Source organism: Phaseolus vulgaris, chromosome 9, assembly GCF_000499845.2.
Source record: "Phaseolus vulgaris cultivar G19833 chromosome 9, P. vulgaris v2.0, whole genome shotgun sequence".
NCBI classification, from domain to species: domain Eukaryota; kingdom Viridiplantae; phylum Streptophyta; class Magnoliopsida; order Fabales; family Fabaceae; genus Phaseolus; species Phaseolus vulgaris.
The window spans coordinates 16,136,832-16,157,968 of record NC_023751.2 but is presented as its reverse complement, the minus strand read 5'-3'; the positions used below and the strand labels follow the sequence as shown (position 1 = coordinate 16,157,968).

The following is a 21,137-nucleotide window of genomic DNA, read 5'->3' as shown; positions in this document are numbered from 1 at the left end:
GTGGCGAGTATACTTCAATGGTTTTCATGGAGTATTGCGAGGAGCAAGGCATAAGGCGATTTCTAACTGCACCATACACTCCTCAACAAAATGGTGTGGCCGAGAGGAAGAATCAGACCATTCTCGACATGGTTCGATCAATGCTTAAGAGCAAAAAGATGCCAAAGGAATTTTGGGCGGAAGCTGTGCAATGCGCCATCTATGTGCAAAATCGATGTCCACATGTGAAGTTAGATGATCAAACACCACAAGAGGCATGGAGCGGACAAAAGCCAACAGTTTCTCATCTCAAAGTGTTTGGTAGTGTGGCTTATGCACACGTACCAGATCAACGAAGAACGAAGCTCGAAGACAAAAGCAAAAGGTATGTTTTTATTGGATATGATGAGAAGACAAATGGGTACAAGCTACTTGATCCAATAAGCAAGAAGGTGACGGTGAGTCGTGATGTGCAAATAAATGAAGCAAGCGAGTGGGATTGAAACAATTCTTCAGAGGTTATGATTGAAGTTGGAGAATCATCACCGACAAGTATAAATTCCGAAACAACCGATGATGAAGATGAACCACGACAACCTAAAATTCGAAGTTTGCATGATTAGTATGATTCGACAAATGAGGTACACCTAGTATGTCTTTTGGCAGATGCAGAAAATATCAGCTTTGAAGAGGCGGTGTGAGACAAGAAGTGGCAAACTGCCATGGATGAGGAGATTAAAGCGATTGACCGCAACAACACATGGGAGCTAAAAGAATTGCCAGAGGGAAGTCAGCCCATTGGTGTGAAGTGGATATTCAAGAAAAAGATGAATGCTCAAGGCGAGATAGAGAGATACAAGGCGGACTCGTTGCGAAGGGATACAAACAAAAGGAGGGAATTGACTACGATGAGGTGTTTGCTCCCGTTGTAAGAATGGAGACAATTCGATTGCTCATTTCCCAAGCGGCTCAATTTAAATGGCCGATATTTCAAATGGATGTCAAGTCGGCATTCTTGAATGGTGTGCTTGAAGAAGAAGTCTACATCGAACAACCACCTGGGTACATGAAAATCGGAGAGGAGAAGAAGGTGCTAAAATTGAAGAAGGCACTTTACGGGTTGAAGCAAGCACCGCGGGCATGGAATACTCGTATCGATACATACTTCAAGGAGAACGGGTTCAAGCAATGTCCTTACGAGCATGCTCTTTACGCAAAGAACAATGGAGGTAACATGATATTTGTTGCTCTTTATGTTGATGATCTCATTTTTATGGGTAACAATAATGAGATGATAGAAGAGTTTAAGGGCACAATGAGACGGGAATTTGAGATGACAGATTTGGGATTGATGAAGTTTTTCCTTGGCTTGGAGGTTAGACAAAAAGAGACGGGTATTTTTGTATCACAGGAGACATGCAAAAGAGATTTTGAAGAAGTACAAGATGGAAAATTGCAACCCAGTATCAATACCAATGGAACCAGGTGCAAAACTCTCAAAGTTCGATGGAGGAGAACGTGTCGATGCAAGTAGATACCGGAGTTTGGTAGGAAGCCTTCGTTATCTCACATACACGAGGCCGGATCTTTCATTAAGTGTCGGCATCATAAGTCGATTCATGGAGGAACCAGTTTACTCACATTGGAAGGCGTTGAAGCGAGTCCTACGGTACATCCAAAGTACTGTATCACTTGGATTGTTCTACTCAAAAGCAGAAGATTACAAGTTGGTGGGTTACTCTGGCAGTGATTGGTGTGGAGACATAGATGATCGGAAAAGTACATCGGGATATGTATTCTTTATGGGCAACATAGCATTTTCTTGGCTTTCAAAGAAGCAACCGATCGTGACGCTATCAACGTGTGAAGTTGAATATGTGACATCATCTTGGTGTGTATGTCATGCGATATGGCTGAGAAACTTGTTGAGTAAGATGGAGCTAAAGCAACTAGATGCAACTGTGATTCATGTTGACAACAAATCAGCAATTGAGTTGGCAAAGAACCCAGTGAACCATGAAAGAAGCAAACACATTGACGTTCGTTTTCACTTTATTCGTGATCATGTGAAAAAAGGAAGTGTGGAATTGGTGCATGTGGCAAGTCAAGATCAAGTTGCTGATATCTTCACAAAACCTCTTTTTCGACAAATACAAGAAGATGATTGGCATGATGGATGGTAGAAACATTTAAGTTTATGGGGGAGTTTTGTTGAATAAACTTTAAATGTTAGTTTGTGGGTTTTAAAATTAGAAGTTACTAGAATATTATAGAATGAGGGTTTGGATAGGTGAAAGGTCAAAAGTTGTAAGTGGGATTTTAATTATGTTCTTAGTGGGATTTTAAGGTCATAATGTAGATCTTTCTAGAAGAGCTTCCTAAAGCCTATAAAAAGGATGCTCTCTCATTTGTAAGATGCACCACAGAAAGAAATACAATAGAGAGAATTACAAAGAAGAGTGTTTCTTTTAAAGAGAATTTAAGTGTGAGTGAGTGATTGCTTGTTTTACAAATATAGGCTGAGTTAAATGTAAATCTTTGAAGCCCCCAACCTTCCAGACCCAACTATCCGTCTCCCCCAATCCCAATGCCATGCTTGATGTTCTACATTTAGTGTAAATTTTATTTTCATGTTATTATCATTTAATGATAGATTGTTAATACTAGTATCTCATTTTTAGTAGAATGAATTTAACAATACATTTGCAGAAGAATTTTACACTGACAGAAAAATTAAATTTTCAAACTTGTATTATACACAACTCACATGCCCGCATTTCAGAAGGGAAAACACGTGAGTGAAAGTTGAGAAATTAACCCTCGTTATTTGTGGTATATCACAAGACTAGACTTAAATTACAAGCTCCTGCAACATATGGAATCTTCTATTAAGATCGTGAAGACTTGTGTTAAATACTATAACGTAGCACATGGCCAAATAATTAGTGGCATATGTTGATATATATATGTGCTGCCTTCACAATTTAACAGCAAAACATATATATTGTTCATAATAGTTTTAAATCTATAGCTGTAACATTCTGTTAATAATAATCCTTTTAATACTAAAAAAAAAATAGCATCAATTTTTTTTTTATGTTTATACAATATTAAATGCATTTAACTTTCTGTACTGTATGATTATGAGGAGGGTCTTGATCAAGAATATTCTTCTGATTACGGGACCAATATAGTTCCTATAGATCCATCATAGACCCATTAACACAACAACATGATTAACGTAATCTAAAGTTCGAAGATTAATCTAATAATCTAACTTAATTTTGGTCGAGTGTCAGAAGCTCATCATGACCCTATAAAAAGACACAACTAAGATAAAAGTACACATTAAACAGTATTTATTACACTCACTTTTTTTATCAACAAGAAAAGATATAATAAATGTGATTCACTTTATGGGTGGTCAAACCCTCTTACAAAGCAAAAGAGCTACACACATCAAGAAAACCCCAACTGCCTACCATGTCACAACTAGTTAAAAAACAACTTAAAATTCAAAGTCCAACCCCGCTACCCTATCAGCAACTATTAATTGAGTACATACATGCCAGGGGTTCTAGGCACCAATCAGAGAATGAGAAACCTGTTGAATGTACCTTTAACAAGATCAAGACCAAACCTTAATCAGTGTCAAGGAGAAGATTTCAAAAATAGTCTATCACTTCTCCGTTGAATAAACAATTATTCCTATGCCTCCAAATCTTGCTTACCAACACAATCCAAACATTACCCAAAATAAGATTAACTGAAGTGGTCGCATCAAGAATTTTAAATTGCTCGAAATGTGATCCAAGAGAGAGAAAATTTACTGAACTCACTATCTCATACCGAACATTGACTTAAACATCAAAATACCTTTTACACACACTAATGCCCCACACTAATGAAAGATTGAGTATCGCATCATCAACCATGATCAGCAACACTTTTGTTTATTGCTTTCTTGAAACCTGTTATAAGAGAGGATATGGAGGTGGTAATAAAATATGAAATTTCTAATAATTTAAAGGTTACTATTACCGGACAAAATCATTATTAGACTTAATTAGACTTAATTACAGGAATATAATCACTATTAATGAGTCTATAATTAGACTTAATTATAGGAATATAATCACTATTAATGGGTCTATAATTAGTCTTAATTACAGATGTTATGTTAGAAAAAGAATCTGTACGGTTCTAATGCTATGGTTATATATATGTATCATTGCTATAAATGAGAGACAGATTGAATAAAACAGAAAATATTCTTTCATGGTATCAGAGCACAAAACTCTGATACCCGACAAACACAAAGCAAAGGCAACGAAGGAGGAGGTGCTAAGAAGACCTACTCGCCATATGATCTCAATGCGAGTGACAATCCCGGAAACATAATCACGCAAGTCCAATTGCGCGGAGAAAATTACGACGAATGGGCAAGAGCAGTAAAGATCTCGCTTCGTGCCCGGAGAAAATGGGGCTTCATTGATGGAACACATATCCAACCAGAGGATGAGGCACCGACCTTGAAGATTGGTGGACCGTGCAGTCCATGATTGTCTCTTGGATTCTAAACACCATTGAAACAAGCTTACGATCCACAGTAGCATATGCTGAGACTGCACATAACTTGTGGGAAGACATTAAAGAAAGATTCTCGGTCGTGAATGGACCTAGAATTCAACAACTAAGGTCGGACTTGTCAAGATGCAAGCAGGAGGGAATGGTGGTGGCAACTTACTTTGGAAATTAATGACGTGCAGTCATTGCGGTAAAAATGGTCACGACATGAAGGGATGCTTCCAATTGATCGGATATCCCGAATGGTGGGGTGACAGACCAAAAGGTGAAGGCAAATGGAACGGCAGGGGACGCCAAGGGATGCGAAACAAAGGTAACCCGACACGTGCAAATGTGGCACACGCTAGTGGAAGCAACAGTCAAGCCAACAATGACGACAAGAAACTTGAGATGGCAGGTCTGACCAATGAACAATGGAAGGTACTTGTAACATCCCTAACTTTTACTTTTTTTAAAAAAAAAAAAAATAAAAATAATATGCGTACAATATCTAACTAACGTACAATATCTAATTAACATATAAACATCCAAAAAGTTTAAAAACAAAACAAAACAAAGCATTCAATTTAAATCTATCTAATCCTTCTGCTGCTCAGTGAGGAGCTCTATTACCTGCAATCTCATCTGTTCCCATGTAAAACACGATCATCACAGATAAAGAAACAAACACAAACAAATAACAGGGTAAGTTATCTATATAAAATTTTTTGATATAATTTAAATTTCAAATTAATAAGCATAATTCATCAATTCTCGTATGATTTCTCAAACCATGAAGTGTCTATTACATTCATAAAATTCATTTTTCACATGTCAGACTTTTACTGACTCACAACACATAGACACTTGACTCTACTTCCGGAAGACTCGTGTATTGAAATTAGCATCCAGAGACCTGCACCTGTCATACTACTGCTGTGAAACCCACACAGCCATGCACATAATTATCTCAATATCTCATCATCTCATCATCTTCATATGACAGGGTAAATCCATTTGATATGCTCTGATAAGTTCTTTCAAACCTTAGAATCAGTCAAATGGACCTCCTTCGACTCTCACCAACTGAATAACTTCATCTATTTGATTCCATTATATCAGTAGAGTCAGGATCGTCTCATTCACAGGACACTCACAAATCAATACACCCTAATAACAATCTCAACATGGTATTTCCTTTCCTGAAAATACTACGTCTTGATCACACTTTAACCTCATTACATACATCATTTAACATATCAATGCACCACTTAATCACTTCATATATAAACTTTCTAAACAATCCAAATATATCTCAACTTTACTTAAAACACATAATTAATTCCAAATATATGCTCTTTAAATCAATCATCATCTGAAATCACACAACCACTTCTCATCAAACATCTCACTTAAGTAATTCAACCAAAATATTCAAAAGAATAGCTCAACTCATTTATATTATCATTCAAACACTTTCAATTCTAAATCACAAACAGTTTCAACAAATTATTCACCTTAAAATCAATATAAAAGATTCAAAATCAACCATTCCAGTCAATATATTACTTTACTCTTCAAGAGAGACAATCCTGCAAGCAAAAATAATTGGAATTGGTGACCACGTCTCCTCCACATCCAGAATCTTCTAACCTAGGGTTTTATTGAAAATAATAAGACTAGCTTCCCTTACCTGAACTTTAGTTTATGCTCACTAAGAGCTCTAAATCTACCCAAAAGCTAAAGGTAATTAACTTGCACCACAAAGTCCTAATCAAAATCTAACTATATAACTAGGACCTTGAGTTAACAGAGATTAACCCGTACAAAATCTAATAAGATCAAAATTAACTCAAAAGAAAAAGGAGCCAAGAAGGAACTTACTCTATCTGAGATTTTGATCCGGCAAACTTATAGGGTTCATTACCAAGAGTCCAACGGCAGACTCCGATCGCCAAACTGATAAGCGAGGTAGTCAGAATCATAGAGAAGGAGAGGAAAGGAAAAGGGTACGAAAATAAACTTACTCTATCAGAGATTTTGATCGGGCAGTCTTGTAGTCTTTGCTGCCAGGAATCTAACAGTATATTCTGATCGTCAAACTGATGAGCGAAGAGATCAGAATCTTAGAGAGAAGGAAGAGAAAGGAAAAGGAAACTTTTAGAGAGATGGTAGTTATTTTAAAATGAAACCTGAATAACTGAATTTTCTATTTATATGTCATTTTCATTTTAATAATAAAATATTCAGGTATCATTTAAAATATATCACTTCTACTCTAAGGTTATTTTCTAGATCCTTACAGTACTGGTTGATATGATCAGCAAACAAAAATCAAATGAATCAGAGAAAATGACTGGTAAGAGCATTTGGGATTTGTGGGTTATTGACAGTGGGGCATCAAACCATATGACCGGGTCACTGGAAAATTTGAGTGAAAAGGAAACTATACAAGGGTGCCCCGTAGGGTTACCCGATGGTGAACGTGTTCTAGCTTGCGAACAGTGACTCTTGAAGAAGGACTTGAATTGAAAAATGTCCTTTATGTTCCCAAATTAAAATGCAATTTACTTTCAGTACCTCAATTGACGGATGAAGAAAATTGTGTTGTAACATTCACTGATAAATTGTGTATTATACAGGACCGCACTTCGAGGACGCTGATTGGAGCATGTGAACGGAAAGATGGGCTTTATTGGTATCGTGGGGTACGGAAGACTCAAGCATGTCATGTCAAGATGGAAAATCAACTAGCACTTTGGCACCAAAGATTAGGACATCCGTCATTTAAGATTGTGCAAATGCTTCCTGATATAAGTGGGAAATGTACTCGTGATGAGTTGAATAAAGTTTGTGAAGTTTGTGAAAAATCGAAACAAACGAGAGATAAGTTTTTCTTAAGTGCGCATCAAGCTTTGAATATTTTTGATTTAATTCATTGTGACTTATGGGGTCCTTATAAAACTCCTTCATCCTGTGGTGCTTCATATTTTTTTGACAATTGTGGATGATTGTTCACGGGCAGTTTGGATCTATTTGTTAAAAGAAAAAACAGAGGTATCAGTGACTTTGAAAAAAAAATTCACACTCGTTGAGAGGCAATACAACAAATGTGTTAAAATGGTTCGCTCTGACAATGGAACCGAATTCATGTGTCTAAAACAATATTTCATTCAATAAGGTATCCTTCACCAAACTTCCTGTGTCGGGACCCCGCAACAAAATGGACGCGTCGAACGCAAGCATCGGCATATTCTGAATGTTGCTCGATCATTACGGTTTCAAGGCAATCTTCCCATTAAATTTTGGGGGGAATGCGTTTTGACTGCAGGCTACTTAATCAATCTCACACCATCCTCCATTCTAAAAGGAAAAACTCCTTATGAAGTGATCCATGGATGTGTACCCAGTTACGCGCACTTATGAGTATTTGGTTCATTATGTTATGCTCATAATCAAAATAGATAGCGGGATAAATTTGATAGTCGTAGCCGAAAATGTGTGTTTGTCGGGTATCCATATGGCCAAAAAGGATGGAAATTATTTGATTTGGAAACAGAAACTTTCTTTGTCTCTCGTGATGTACATTTTTTCGAAAATAAATTTCCATATTTTGAAGCCAAAAAGATGGACACTGCACCACCATTGCAAAACCCAATTATTGCCAACTCTTTAGAAACTGGAACGGACCCACATTTTCTTCATGAAGTTGCCTCCTCAAACCTAGATGAATGCATCGTCAACCAACCCATTGCATCTCCCATCCCAGCCAAGGAGGATGCTACCCTCACAGATGACTTCGACCACACTATCAACGACTCCGATCCGTATAGAAGCCTCGACGCTACCCGCGGATCCACCGCCGCGTCCGACGGAGACGGCGCCGTCGGTTTCTTCACCACCGCTGACGGTCGTGGTTCCCCTTGGGCGAGGGCATCGCGCGAAGCTGCCTTCCGTACGGTTACGCGATTTTGTCGCAGCCACCACGATACCGTCAAGCCCCTCTGTTTCGTCACCTCCTTCAACAGAATCCTCAGGTGTTTCATATCCTATACATGATTTTGTGAATTGTGATTCCTTTTCTAAACATCATCAAAGTTTTCTTGCCTCTTTACACACCGAGCAGGAACCCCTGTTCTTTTCTCAAGCGGTCCGAGAACCCCGGTGGCGTGATGCTATGGCACAGGAGATTCATGCTCTCGAACTCAATGACACCTGGAAACTCACCGCTCTCCCTCCAGGAAAGAAGGCACTTGGGTGTAAATGGATCTACAAAATCAAATACAACTCGGATGGAACAATTGAAAGATTCAAGGCTCGATTGGTAATTCTTGGCAATCATCAAGTGGAGGGTTTGGATTACAACGAGACATTTTCTCTTGTCGTAAAGACGGTAACCATTCGCACAACTCTAGCAGTAGCAGCCGCAAAAGATTGGGAGCTTCATTAGATGGACGTTTACAATGCGTTTCTCCATGGTGATCTTGATGATGAGGTTTATATGAAACTCCCTCCTGGCTTCCAAGAATCTCAACCAGGGGCAGTGTGCAAGCTTCAAAAGTCTCTATATGGCCTCCGACAGGCCCCCAGGTGTTGGTTTGCTAAACTATCTTCTTCTCTCACTCGTTACGGCTTCCAACAATCCCCGAAGGATCATTCCCTGTTTACTCTCAATAATAATGACATACAGTTGGTTGTGCTAGTCTACGTTGATGATCTTGTGATTGCAGGGAATAATGGTACTGCCATCCAATGTTTTAAAGGCTACTTAAATCAATGCTTTCATATGAAAGATTTAGGCCGCCTCAAGTACTTCCTGGGGGTTGAAGTTGCTCGCTCCCCCAACGGAATCTTCCTTTGTCAGAGGAAATATGCCTTAGATATCATTACTGAAATCGGATTGTTGGGTGCGAAGCCCGCCACTACACCATGTGAAGAAAATCACAAATTGAGCTCCGCTACTGGTTCTTTTCTTTCTGACCCGGCTACTTATCGTAGACTTGTTGGGAGGTTAATTTATCTGTGTTTCACTCGACCTGACCTTGCCTGCAGTGTCCAAGCTTTATCTCAATTTATGCAAAATCCACGCTCCGAGCATTGGCAAGCTGCTCTTCGTGTTGTTCGATATTTAAAGGGGCATCCTGGACAAGGAATACTCCTACCTCGAGAGAACAACTTACAACTCTTTGGGTGGTGTGATTCTGATTGGGCAAGTTGTCCACTATCACGGAAATCTCTCACCGGATGGTTTATTCAACTCGGCACTTCCCCAATCTCTTGGAAAACCCAGAAACAATAAACGGTTTCTGCCTCCTCTACTGAGGCTGAATATCGATCAATGGCTAAGACCACCCGAGAATTAAAGTGGATTAAAGACATTCTCGCTTCTCTACATGTTCCTCATCCTGACCCAATTCGTCTTTATTGTGATAGTCAAGCAGCACTTCACATTGCTAAAACCCGGTCTTCCACGAACGCACCAAACACATTGAAGTTGACTGCCACCTTGTTCGAGATGAAATCATTCACAAGCGCCTTCTTCCATCCTATGTCCCACACATACACAACTAGCTGACCTTTTCACCAAAGCTCTCGATGCTAAAAAGTTTGGAGCCATCTTGGTCAAGTTGGGCATTCAAGACTTACATGCTCCAACTTGAGGGGATATTACCGGACAAAATCATTATTAGACTTAATTAGAATTAATTACAGGAATATAATCACTATTAATGAGTCTATAATTAGACTTAATTATAGGAATATAATCCCTATTAATGGATCTATAATTAGTCTTAATTACAGATGTTATGTTAGAAAAAGAATCTGTACGGTTCTGTACGGTTCTAATGCTATGGTTATATAAATGTATCATTGTTATAGATGAGAGACAGATTGAATAAAACAGAAAATATTCTTTCAGTTACTAATTGTAGTTTTACAGCATGCAAATCTAACATATTTGCGCTTGAAATCCAATAGATTCCATTCAAACAAGGTACGATAGTAGAAAAGTATTAAGGATAGCTATTTTTAATTCCAAAGTCAAGAATGTAATATCTGTCATGTGTAATCAATCAGCTGAAAAAAATGCAGAAGCTAACAGTAGCACCATTTTGAAAGAAAACAGTTACAAAATAAATATGTACCTAGATTTTCTCTAAGCATGCAATTTATTCTTTGTACTGTGATGGTAAACTAAAATAGTTTATTATTTGCTTTCCTGCTTATAGATTTTTCCCATACTTCAAAGAATCTCATCAGATTTTTAACAGTTCCATGCAGACAAACAGTTTCCAATCAACCCAGTTTTCAGATTGGATACATCTTTTGCTTCACCATAATGAAAGAAAAAAAGTTAAAAAAAATAAACCAACGTATACAATTAGAACTTTAGGCTGTTAAACGTTTTTTGCAGCTAAATGAGGATGGAACGCAACTAAAAGTAACTTAAAGCAGTGAAATTACATGAATTTCACAGTCAAGATTTATATAAATAAAATTTGTGACATTCGATGATTTGCTAAACTTGCACTTGGTTTCAAATTTGGTTTCCATTTGTTACTGAATAATGGTATCCAAAACGAGTCAATTGAACAAGAACAAGTATACTCCTTGGAAAAAGTTCTCTCAAAACTTTCCAACTATGATCAATATCTTGTTTCTAAATAAGTGAAACTGTGGAAAGAATATTAGCCACACAATAGAAGTTTGCCTGTTAAGAGAAAACTGCAAAGTGCTGAGAATTATTCATCAAACAGCACATGTAGAAGAAGTTACATTGTTTTCTTGCAAACATTGAATTAAATTTTGAAAACATAATTTGCTGCATATAAATTATTATGTATTCAGACATGACCTTTTCCACTCTCCCTTTGATATTAATCATTTATCATATGCTGACTTAGCTGCATTAAAAAGAATGAAAAACTATTATTTTGTTTTTTTTATTGATACTCCTCCTAATAAGAGAGGCTGGGGTTATTTTCTAATAGTGCAGGATCTTATGTATAATTGGTCAGTTTTCAAAACAGATACCTTTTCCTTAAAAAATAAAAGCTGTAGTTAAAATTGAACACTACAGTATGCATCTAGATGCATGAAAAGCTGTTAGATTACAACTTTTTTTAATAGCATCAAGCATCAGTTGCAGCATATCCATAAGAAAGACAAAAAAGATGACAGTAAAACATTGAATCATACACATTAAGATGACAGGGAAACAGTTTTCATCACTTAATCTCTTAAACTTTTTTACAAGTATAATGATTCCTCCCAAAGTAGCAAAATTGTACACGTAGAAGTGAAAAGCAAGTGTGAAACAGGTAACACAGATGCAATGGTGTTGGTTACTCATAGTCATTAGACAAAAACAGAACACAACAACAACGTGAATACGATCAAAAGAAAAACTCTAATTAACAATGCAGAATCTCTTCCTTAATTGATTATATCATGCTTAAAAATGAACAGGGTGACTCTGTAACACAATTAAGCCTGGCCCCCACTTGCAATATAAGAATCTAAATTCAAAAAGAAAAAGAAAAACTAAATTTGCAATGTGCATCAAGAACGCATAACATTATCAAGCTTCAAGATTTACATTTCTTTGATTCACATCACTTACAGTAATCCATAAGATACAAAAAAGAGATGACAGTGAAACACTTTTTTTCTCAAACTTTTGACCAGTAAATAAAATTGATTCCTCTGAAAGAAGTGAAATTGTACATCGACAAGAGCAGTGTGAAGAATGCAAATGAACAAGAGAATCGATCCTTGTTGCTGATCAGCGGTATCATTATGTGTGAAAAAGAAAGTTGTTGGTCAATTCAGTTCTGAGAATCGTTGAAATTAGGAAAAGTGACGCATTTGAAGACCTTGCAGTTAGAACACAAGACATAGCCAACCTGAAGTGTTTTTTCAAAAAAGCAAAACAAAACAAAACATAGAGCATTGGTATCTATAATGATATTGAAAGGTGAATTGTACTGCAAAACAATCTAAGACTCACGGCTTTGCAAGAGGGACATCTTCGATAGATACGTTTGTTTTCGGCTTTGATGTTAGTCTTTTGGCCTTTACAAAAGTCACAAACTAACCACCCTTTTCCATTGCAAGGCTCACACATGATACCTGCATCTGCATCAACCTTGATCAACAATAAACATATGAGGTGAATGAAGCGTTTGAGTTGAATCAATTGAATAATAGGAAAGGAAAGAAGGTACATGTTGGTGAATGGGAGTGCAGTGGAGGGGCTTGACGTGAAGGACATGGTTATGGAGTTTGATGAGAGTGGGAGTTGAAGGAAGGGAAAGAGACGGTGCTGCAACTGCAAATGTAAGGGACATGGTTGCCATTTCTTTGTCCTGTCTAAGGAGTGGACATGGTTCCACAGAGTCTATTCTTCATATCCCATCTTTCAACTTTCCATTTCTAACCTTTTTCCCCCAAAAAATAACATGCATGTCATATTATAAGTCATCTAACAAAAATGCTTATAAAATATGTTGTTTTTTAAAATTTTAACCCACAAATTACTTCACCTAACTTCTTTAATTTCTTTTCATCTATTATTTCTTATTTCAATTTTATAAAAATATTAAATTATTGCACTATTTGTAATATGTGTGTTGGATTACTTTTTATTTTTTTATATAATTTAGTTAAAAAATTATTATATTATTATAAATAGTGTTAAAGGTATGTTATCTATGGTGTTAACAAAATTTTTCTCTAATAAATACGAGAGTGATTCTTCCTATGCTTCTAATAAATTTCTTTCTTCACCGCATCTAACAAAAATGTTTCTAAAATATATTTTTTGGAACATATTTTATGGATGGAAATTTATTATTTTAGAAATAAAAAAATATGTTCTGAAAAGAATATTTTAAAACAATATTTTATTTTATTTTATATTTTATATTTTATATTTTATATTTTATATTTTATATTTTATATTTTATATTTTATATTTTATATTTTATATTTTATATTTTATATTTTATATTTTATATTTTATATTTTATATTTTATATTTTATATTTTATATTTTATATTTTATATTTTATATTTTATATTTTATATTTTATATTTTATATTTTATATTTTATATTTTATATTTTATATTTTATATTTTATATTTTATATTTTATATTTTATATTTTATATTTTATATTTTATATTTTATATTTTATATTTTATATTTTATATTTTATATTTTATATTTTATATTTTATATTTTATATTTTATATTTTAAAATTTTCTTATATAACACTTCTTATTCTAAATCATCCAGAACTGTTAAGAATAATTTAATTATTTTAAAAAATATAGAAATACAGAAACAACCATCCTAAATAGCAATACTTATATTGACAATAGATAACTCCAACAAATGTGAACAAGAAAACCTAATTTACACTCATCAACAAGTATCTTCTCCTTGATGAAAAAGTCCTCACTAATATGGATTGAGAAATAATACAAGCAAGAGTAGATTAAAAATTAATATTAATAATATCAATTAAAAAATAATTTTTAGCAACATAAAAAACATTAATTTACATTAATTAAAAATACTTTTACTCATTATTTTGAAACCTAGTTTACATTAAAAAATCACTGTCAACTTTAGTAAGAAAAAACTAAAAAAAACAAAATTTCACTAATGAAAAATTATTATGATCAATGATAAAAAAAAATAATTTTAACTTAAACCTCTAGTCCATATTAAATTAAAAAAAAAAAGACAGTTTCAAGTCCAGTCAATTTGTTTTTCTCTTCCCACCATGGGAATATCAAATTTGCAGCAGGGCAAACAAACAGTTCTATTACAAAAGATTTCTAAATAAACAAAAACAGAATTATAATAATAGATAAAATTATGTAGCATAAAAGTATATACTGTAATTCATATAAATTAAAAATGGTTTTATTATATAACTGTTATTATGATTTTTTTTTATGTTGGAATCCCACATCGACTAGAGATTAGAGCCTCATTGTATATAAGTGGGTGCAAACCTCACCCCATGAGCCGGTTTTATGGGTTTTATAAATGGGTGTAAACCTCAACCCTATGAGCCGGTTTTATGAGATTGAGTTAGGCTTAAAGTTCACTTTTTAATATTTTAAATTAAAATTAAAATGTTTTAGAATTATTTTATATATTTATTTATATTTTAATTTTATTTTAATAAAAAATTATTAATTCTTTTATTATATAATTATAATATTTTAGAAATTAATAAATAATTTGTAGATATAACGTTTTATAATTTTAATATTTTTTATTATAAGAAGAGTGTAGGCATGTAGATGCATTCTTTCCTGGACTAAATAATATTTCATCATATTTTTAATTAAGTAATTAAACCAACGAGTGGGTGTTATTCTGATAAGTAACCCAATTTAATTGGTTAAAAACATTGCTTTTATATTTTGAAAAGAAACTTAGGAATTCAAGTGATTATACAGTCATTAGCTTGCATTATACAGTGAAATTTTGCATATTTGACATGAGTAGGAATGACAGGGTCTGTGTTATCTTCTTTCTTTTTACATATTTGAGTAGATTTATCTTTTAAACAATACAAATCACAAATCATTAATATTTTTTTGGGAATATAAATAAAAACAACATTAAAAGAGAATGTGGTTTGATTAAGTGGTAGAAGGTTGTGCAACTTTCCCATGGTTTCTTAATAACTTCATAAGGCTGTTTCAGAGGGGTCGGTACAGGAGGACAGGTGTTACCTCATTTTCATGTAAAGCCGCCACGACATGCAATGCACCCTCCTCTCTTGCCGCGTACACTCCCACCACCTCTTCCTACACTGCTATATACCACTTCCCTTCTCTCATACTCTACTCTCACCAGCACACACTACTGTTCTATCTGAACTCAGTTGAGTCTTCAAAACACCAAACCATGAGTGACCAACAAAGAACTGCAGGTCCCTATGGTTCCTCCCATGGAACCTCCTATGGACCACCCTTTGGAAACACCTATGAGTCCAACACCAGCTACAACAACCCTACTTCACGTCAAACCGTCAAGTTCATAACTGCTGCTACTATTGGCATCTCACTCTTGCTCTTGTCTGGGTTGATCTTCACAGGCACTGTCATAAGCTTGATCATTGCAACTCCTCTTCTTGTGATCTTCAGCCCCGTCCTTGTCCCAGCTGCGTTTGTGTTGTTCCTAGTTGCTTCTGGCTTTTTGTTCTCTGGCGGCTGTGGTGTGGTTGCCGTTGCTGTTTTGTCTTGGATTTACAAGTACTTGGCTGCAAACCAGCCTGCAGGTTCTGACACCCTTGATTATGCAAAAGGATACCTTGCTGATAAGGCGAGGGATGTGAAAGAGAGGGCAAAGGATTATGGAAACTATGCTCAGGGTAAAATTCATGAGGTCACACAGGGAGCTTATTAATCATGCAATGCTTATGCATGTGTAATGTTGAATTGAAGGAAGTGGTGGTGCCCTTGCAAATGTGCTTTTTCAAGTTCTGCTGTTAATTTGAATCTTGTTTTTGGTGTTCAGTGTTGTTTTGCTTTTGTATCTAAATCTTTTACCTTATTTTAGTAATATTTGTGTAATCATCTCAAAAAATCTCTCCACCTTATTTTAATTATATTTGTGTAATCATCTTAAAAAATCTCTCTTCTGCAGCTCGTTTAATTTTCATTTTTTGCTCTTTCTGTTTTATTGTGAGGTAGAGTGTTGTAGCAGATTGGAATACAATATAGGAAAAAACGCCAACACTAAGATGAATAAGGAGAGGAGGGTCACGGAAAATCAAGACAACAAATTTTAAGATTCTCTTGAATTTGGTGAGACAGATGTGTAACTTTAGTAGTCACACATGGCCTCTGAACGCTAATGAGACCCTTGAATTTCGTGAGACAGATGTGTAACTTTAGTAGTCACACATGGCCTCTGAACGCTAATGAGACCGAAATTTAAAAAAGATTTTAGTAGACGCTTGTTAGTGAAAGCTTCTAACACAGATGTGTAAATTTAATAGTCACCCGTGCGTCTGAAGGCCGATGGAACAGAGATTAAAAATTAAAAGATCCAAAGCTATTTTGAATTCATCATTTCGTGAATGAATGACACATGAATTGGATACAGTACTGTTTCTGAGCCTGTCTTCCACTTTATTTCTAAAAGTTTTATTCATCTAGAACTACACAGTAATATTTATGTATCTGAGCCTGTCTTCCACTTCATTTCTAAAAGTTTTATTCATCTAGAACTACAGAGTAATATTTATGAAGACAGAGATCTCTCTGTACTGAATAATATTTATGAAGACAGAGATCTCTGACTGCAACATTCTAAGCAGTTTCATACTAAATGGACTTTGAGCCTACTTTTTCTTTATTTATGACTGTAACATTCAAAACGGATTCATACTAAATGGACTTTTGAGCCTTTTTTTTTTCCTGTTCGTGTAAAGGTTAAATACTAACTCGATAGAAATCTGAATGGGTTTTTTTTTCCTGTTCGTGTAAAGGTTAAATACTAACTCACTAGAAATCTGAATGGAAAACTTGACAGAAAAATATAAAAAAACTTCATAATATATAAGAACACTGCTTAAGATAAAGAACTTTTGATTCGCAGCAAGATTATCCCAAGACAAATATGATGAAAGGTAGTATGTCATGTAGAAAAATCATCTTTAGTATGGATTGCAATTCACATACGTTCTATTTGTGTATGTATGCATTTGGAGAAGGGCGATAAAATATTTGTATTGAAATTCTAGAAGATAATACTATAATCTAACATAAATATATTAATGACAACTTGTGATTGTTAGCATTAATATTTGTATTGAAATTCTAGAAGATAATACTCTAATCTAACATAAATATATTAATGACAACTTGTGATTGTTAGCATTAAGATGCTTATTTTATCAAAATAATAATTCGGAAAGGAACTAATAATTATTAACAGTGAATAGTATGACTCTTAATTGAACCATACAGCTCTGCTCAATGCACACAATGCGGGATTTACAAACCGTAAACATCAAGGTTGAAGTGGCTTATCGTTTTCTTGCTTGTAGAAGGTTTCATAAGTCTTCACTCTTGGCTTTGATTCTGGCAATTCCAATTCTTCCATAAAGCCGTTAGTCATCTTGACGAAATCATTCATGTGAACTTGTTTCCATTCCTTCCAAATCCAAAAATCAGAATTATCAGAGAGGAAAATATAAAAATAAAACGACTTCCATAATAGGGGATGCATAAAAAGGGACTCAATTTGAAATAGAACTTAACACCAAGAAATTTGAAGTACTACATGGAAAATCTAACCACATTGACACGAACTATGCATATCAGACAAAATGAGCATCTATTCATTATTCAATGCATATTAAGTTATGGTACAGCGGGTGAAGCCTTCAAGATTTAAACCTCAAAGAGAATGTTTTAACATTAAAATAAAGAAATGGTCTCCCAACAAGTTAATTCCCTCCTTATCCACAAGTAATAAGATCAAACTTATACTGCAAACTGCTGATGAACCAAAAGGCTTGAAGAACTGGACGAACACCTTTTATCAATCCTTTAAAACCAATTATAAAGTTAACCTTGAATAAAACCTCAAGAAGTTTCAATAACTTATATATATTCATAACAATTAAGAGGTTTAAAAATCTACAACAAAGTCAAAACATGAGGGAAGCAAAAGGAAAGCATAAAGAGAGGTGGTCAACTATCTCGCAGTCACCAAACTATAACTACTATAATGCTATCTGTCTTTTTTAATTTTTATGCAAAAGATAAGTAGCCCTAACATTCTCGTAGAATCTGGAAATCCTATCTTCCCTCAACTACACAGCAGAAAATCTTTTATTTAGAGTGTAATCATGGTTTTTAAAAATGTCGCAACTGCAATTCTGGCCAAATCGTAAAGATATTTAGGGCCTTCGTGACCATGAAATTGAGGCTACATTGGCTGCATTTGTTTGCAGACTCTTACAATATCAGAGATTGAGACAAAATTGCAACCATGAATAGAACTGCAGTTTAAAACTTTGAATGCATCCACAAGCAGTCATAGCCAACAAAGGCCTCGGTCACAAATGGGTGCCTCATGAACTAATTTTTCCATCATGTAAAGAAGAAAACAGAAGAATAAATTTGTTTAAAATTTAAAGATCATTTCATGCTTTTCTTTTGTCCCCAAAACATTTGAGAGTTATATTGATTCAGGGTGGAGGAAATGAAAATAAGAAAGATGGCAAGCTCACCTCAAAATCCCACTCTGAATATAAGTTGGGATCATTTCTATTGGCCCAAACATATGCGTAAACTTGTAACTTTTCAGACTTGTCCTGTTACAACACACACTATCATTCTTCAGAGAGTAGAGAGCAATCGGTAAAATCATGGTATATTTTTGGGAAACATAACGTTTGCCTCATTTGTTATACAATAATTAACTACTACCAATAGGTTAATGGATGAATAGAAAGTGAAATAAACCAGACTTACTGACAAGAAAACGTCAACATCAGTTCTAGTATATTCAACATCCTCGAACTCATCTAAAATATCTAGTTCTACTCCAGATAAACCAAGAAGTACCTGATCAAATATAACAAGAGTCAATTACACTGATACTGAAGTTCCATCAAACTTGACCCGATACTTTTTATTTTTTATTTTTTACACTAATTCCTCTTAATTGTTTGAAAAAAAGACAAACTATACTGAAACCTTTAATTATTTGAAAAACTTACCAAGGTATACCTTATAAGGTGTAAACATTTAAAGAAAATGCAGCGGTTAGGTACAACCTCAAAAAATTATAGGGTGTAAATTTAATTTATTAAAATAAAATGATTTTGCGTTAGAACATGAGACGTGTTGGGTCTTACCAGAATAATATAAGACTTATCTGAAAAGACTATGAACCTAAACTAAAACTTACCAGACTAATCACTAAGTTCAAATATATGAAGTTACAAACAGACCAAGCTACAGACTGAACAGATGAAAGATGAAGAAGTAAAGGCAATATAAAGAAAAGCCTGAATAGAAAAAAGTAAATTAGAAACAATCAAACATAAATAAGAAGAGAGTAGCAAAACTCATCTCTTAAATATTCTAATTTTGCATTCAGTTTTGGCACACATCATTAACCTACAACTAGAACTGATTTTTTTTTCTAAAGCATAAAAACATTTAACCAAAAAAGTAAATAAAAATAAAGATTGCAGAGACAAACAGTTAGAAAGCATGATTTTGTTTTAAAAGAGAGATGGATGAATAATGAGGAGACGTACCCTGCCATTAACTTTGTTATTGTGGACAGGGAGAATGGCGGGATAAACGCGACCTTTGATCTTAAACCTGTGACTGCAAATCAAATACCAATTCAGAGAAACAGCAAAATCCGTTGGTTATATAAGGGAAAGGTCTAAAAGTGATTTTGGAAGGATTTGCAGAGAGAGAGTAACTAGTCGTGAAGGGTGGCGGGTGTGGTCGGAGGGAGGCGCTTCAAGAGGGTATGGACAACCTCATCGGCGAGCAGACTACCGTAAACGAAGACGTTGTGAGTATCGCCACCCACGCAATTCACGCTTACGCTCATTTTTTCTCGTCTTCCTCTTCAGTCTCTTTCTCTACTTACACCATAATTAAACTTTAGTTATACTAAGGAGGAAGATGTTGAATAAATAATTTTTTAGACAAATTTACAAAAATTGGTGCAGATCTATTTTGTATTTACGCAAATAGACCCATTTGAATCAAAATGAGTGGACAAGTTGGGCTGAAAATATGATTTCAAAATAAAAGTTTATATTTTAAAATATTATTTTAAGAAAAGATTCACGTGATACACTAACAACGTCTCCCGTACTCATGAATTATTATTATTATTATTATTATTATTATTTAACACTCCCAAATTAAAAATACTCCATCAACAACATACTTTAGTAATAATATAATAATGTAAAGTAGTATTTTAAGTTAAAAATAAAAAAGAATATGATTAAAATATTGATATTTTAAATTTAAGTGAGTATTTTTTATGTAATTATGCAATTTTTATTGCCTTTTGTTCTTCATAAATCGCAGGTGTCCAAGATCTTGCAATGCAGCTCCTAGAAGCTACATCCTTACAACTGGGGAGACCATGAGGACTATTAATTAAAATTGAAACTAAATTAATACCATTTTGAGCCATGAGCACTATTAATTAAAATTAAAACTACCATTTTGAGCCTGTCCATATAAAATTGGGGCAGAAGATACTTGGTCAGTGAGTTGAAAATTTTGACCTATGAGATTAGAGGAGGATTAATCCAACAATTTTTTTATGATTTTACTTATATATAATTGATTAATTAAATTTTTTTAATAGAATAAATTAAAACAATTCTTATCGTTGTGTAATATATTATTTATCTATGATCAATAATTTAAATTATAATATTATTATATATTTACATCTTTTAAATAATAGATAAAAGAAATATTTTATTTTAATTTTTAATTTAATGAAAATGAACCAACATTGCATTTATAGTTTGAAAATGCACTTCATGAGAATGAT

The 21,137-nt window shown here is 34.3% G+C and overlaps 3 protein-coding genes across 3 annotated transcripts; 1 reads left to right on the top strand and 2 right to left on the bottom strand.

The window, feature by feature from the left end:
- Positions 1-12,095: 12,095 nt before the first annotated feature.
- On the bottom strand, positions 12,096-12,994 carry LOC137822639 (uncharacterized). The gene is made up of 3 exons (XM_068627579.1): positions 12,774-12,994; positions 12,557-12,694; positions 12,096-12,452 (listed from the first exon to the last, which is right to left on the bottom strand). The coding sequence occupies exons 1-3, from the start codon at positions 12,903-12,905 to the stop codon at positions 12,375-12,377; spliced, it is 348 nt and encodes a 115-aa protein (XP_068483680.1). The 5' UTR covers positions 12,906-12,994; the 3' UTR covers positions 12,096-12,374.
- A 2,395-nt stretch (positions 12,995-15,389) lies between these two features.
- Positions 15,390-16,093, top strand: LOC137821346 (oleosin Ara h 15.0101-like). The gene has a single exon (XM_068625895.1). It carries the CDS (start codon positions 15,483-15,485, stop codon positions 15,981-15,983), a length of 501 nt encoding a protein of 166 aa, XP_068481996.1. The 5' UTR covers positions 15,390-15,482; the 3' UTR covers positions 15,984-16,093.
- A 1,242-nt stretch (positions 16,094-17,335) lies between these two features.
- On the bottom strand, positions 17,336-20,369 carry LOC137821345 (AIG2-like protein D). The gene is made up of 5 exons (XM_068625894.1): positions 20,035-20,369; positions 19,861-19,933; positions 19,067-19,159; positions 18,823-18,906; positions 17,336-17,738 (listed from the first exon to the last, which is right to left on the bottom strand). The coding sequence occupies exons 1-5, from the start codon at positions 20,166-20,168 to the stop codon at positions 17,595-17,597; spliced, it is 528 nt and encodes a 175-aa protein (XP_068481995.1). The 5' UTR covers positions 20,169-20,369; the 3' UTR covers positions 17,336-17,594.
- Between the last annotated feature and the right edge of the window lie 768 nt (positions 20,370-21,137).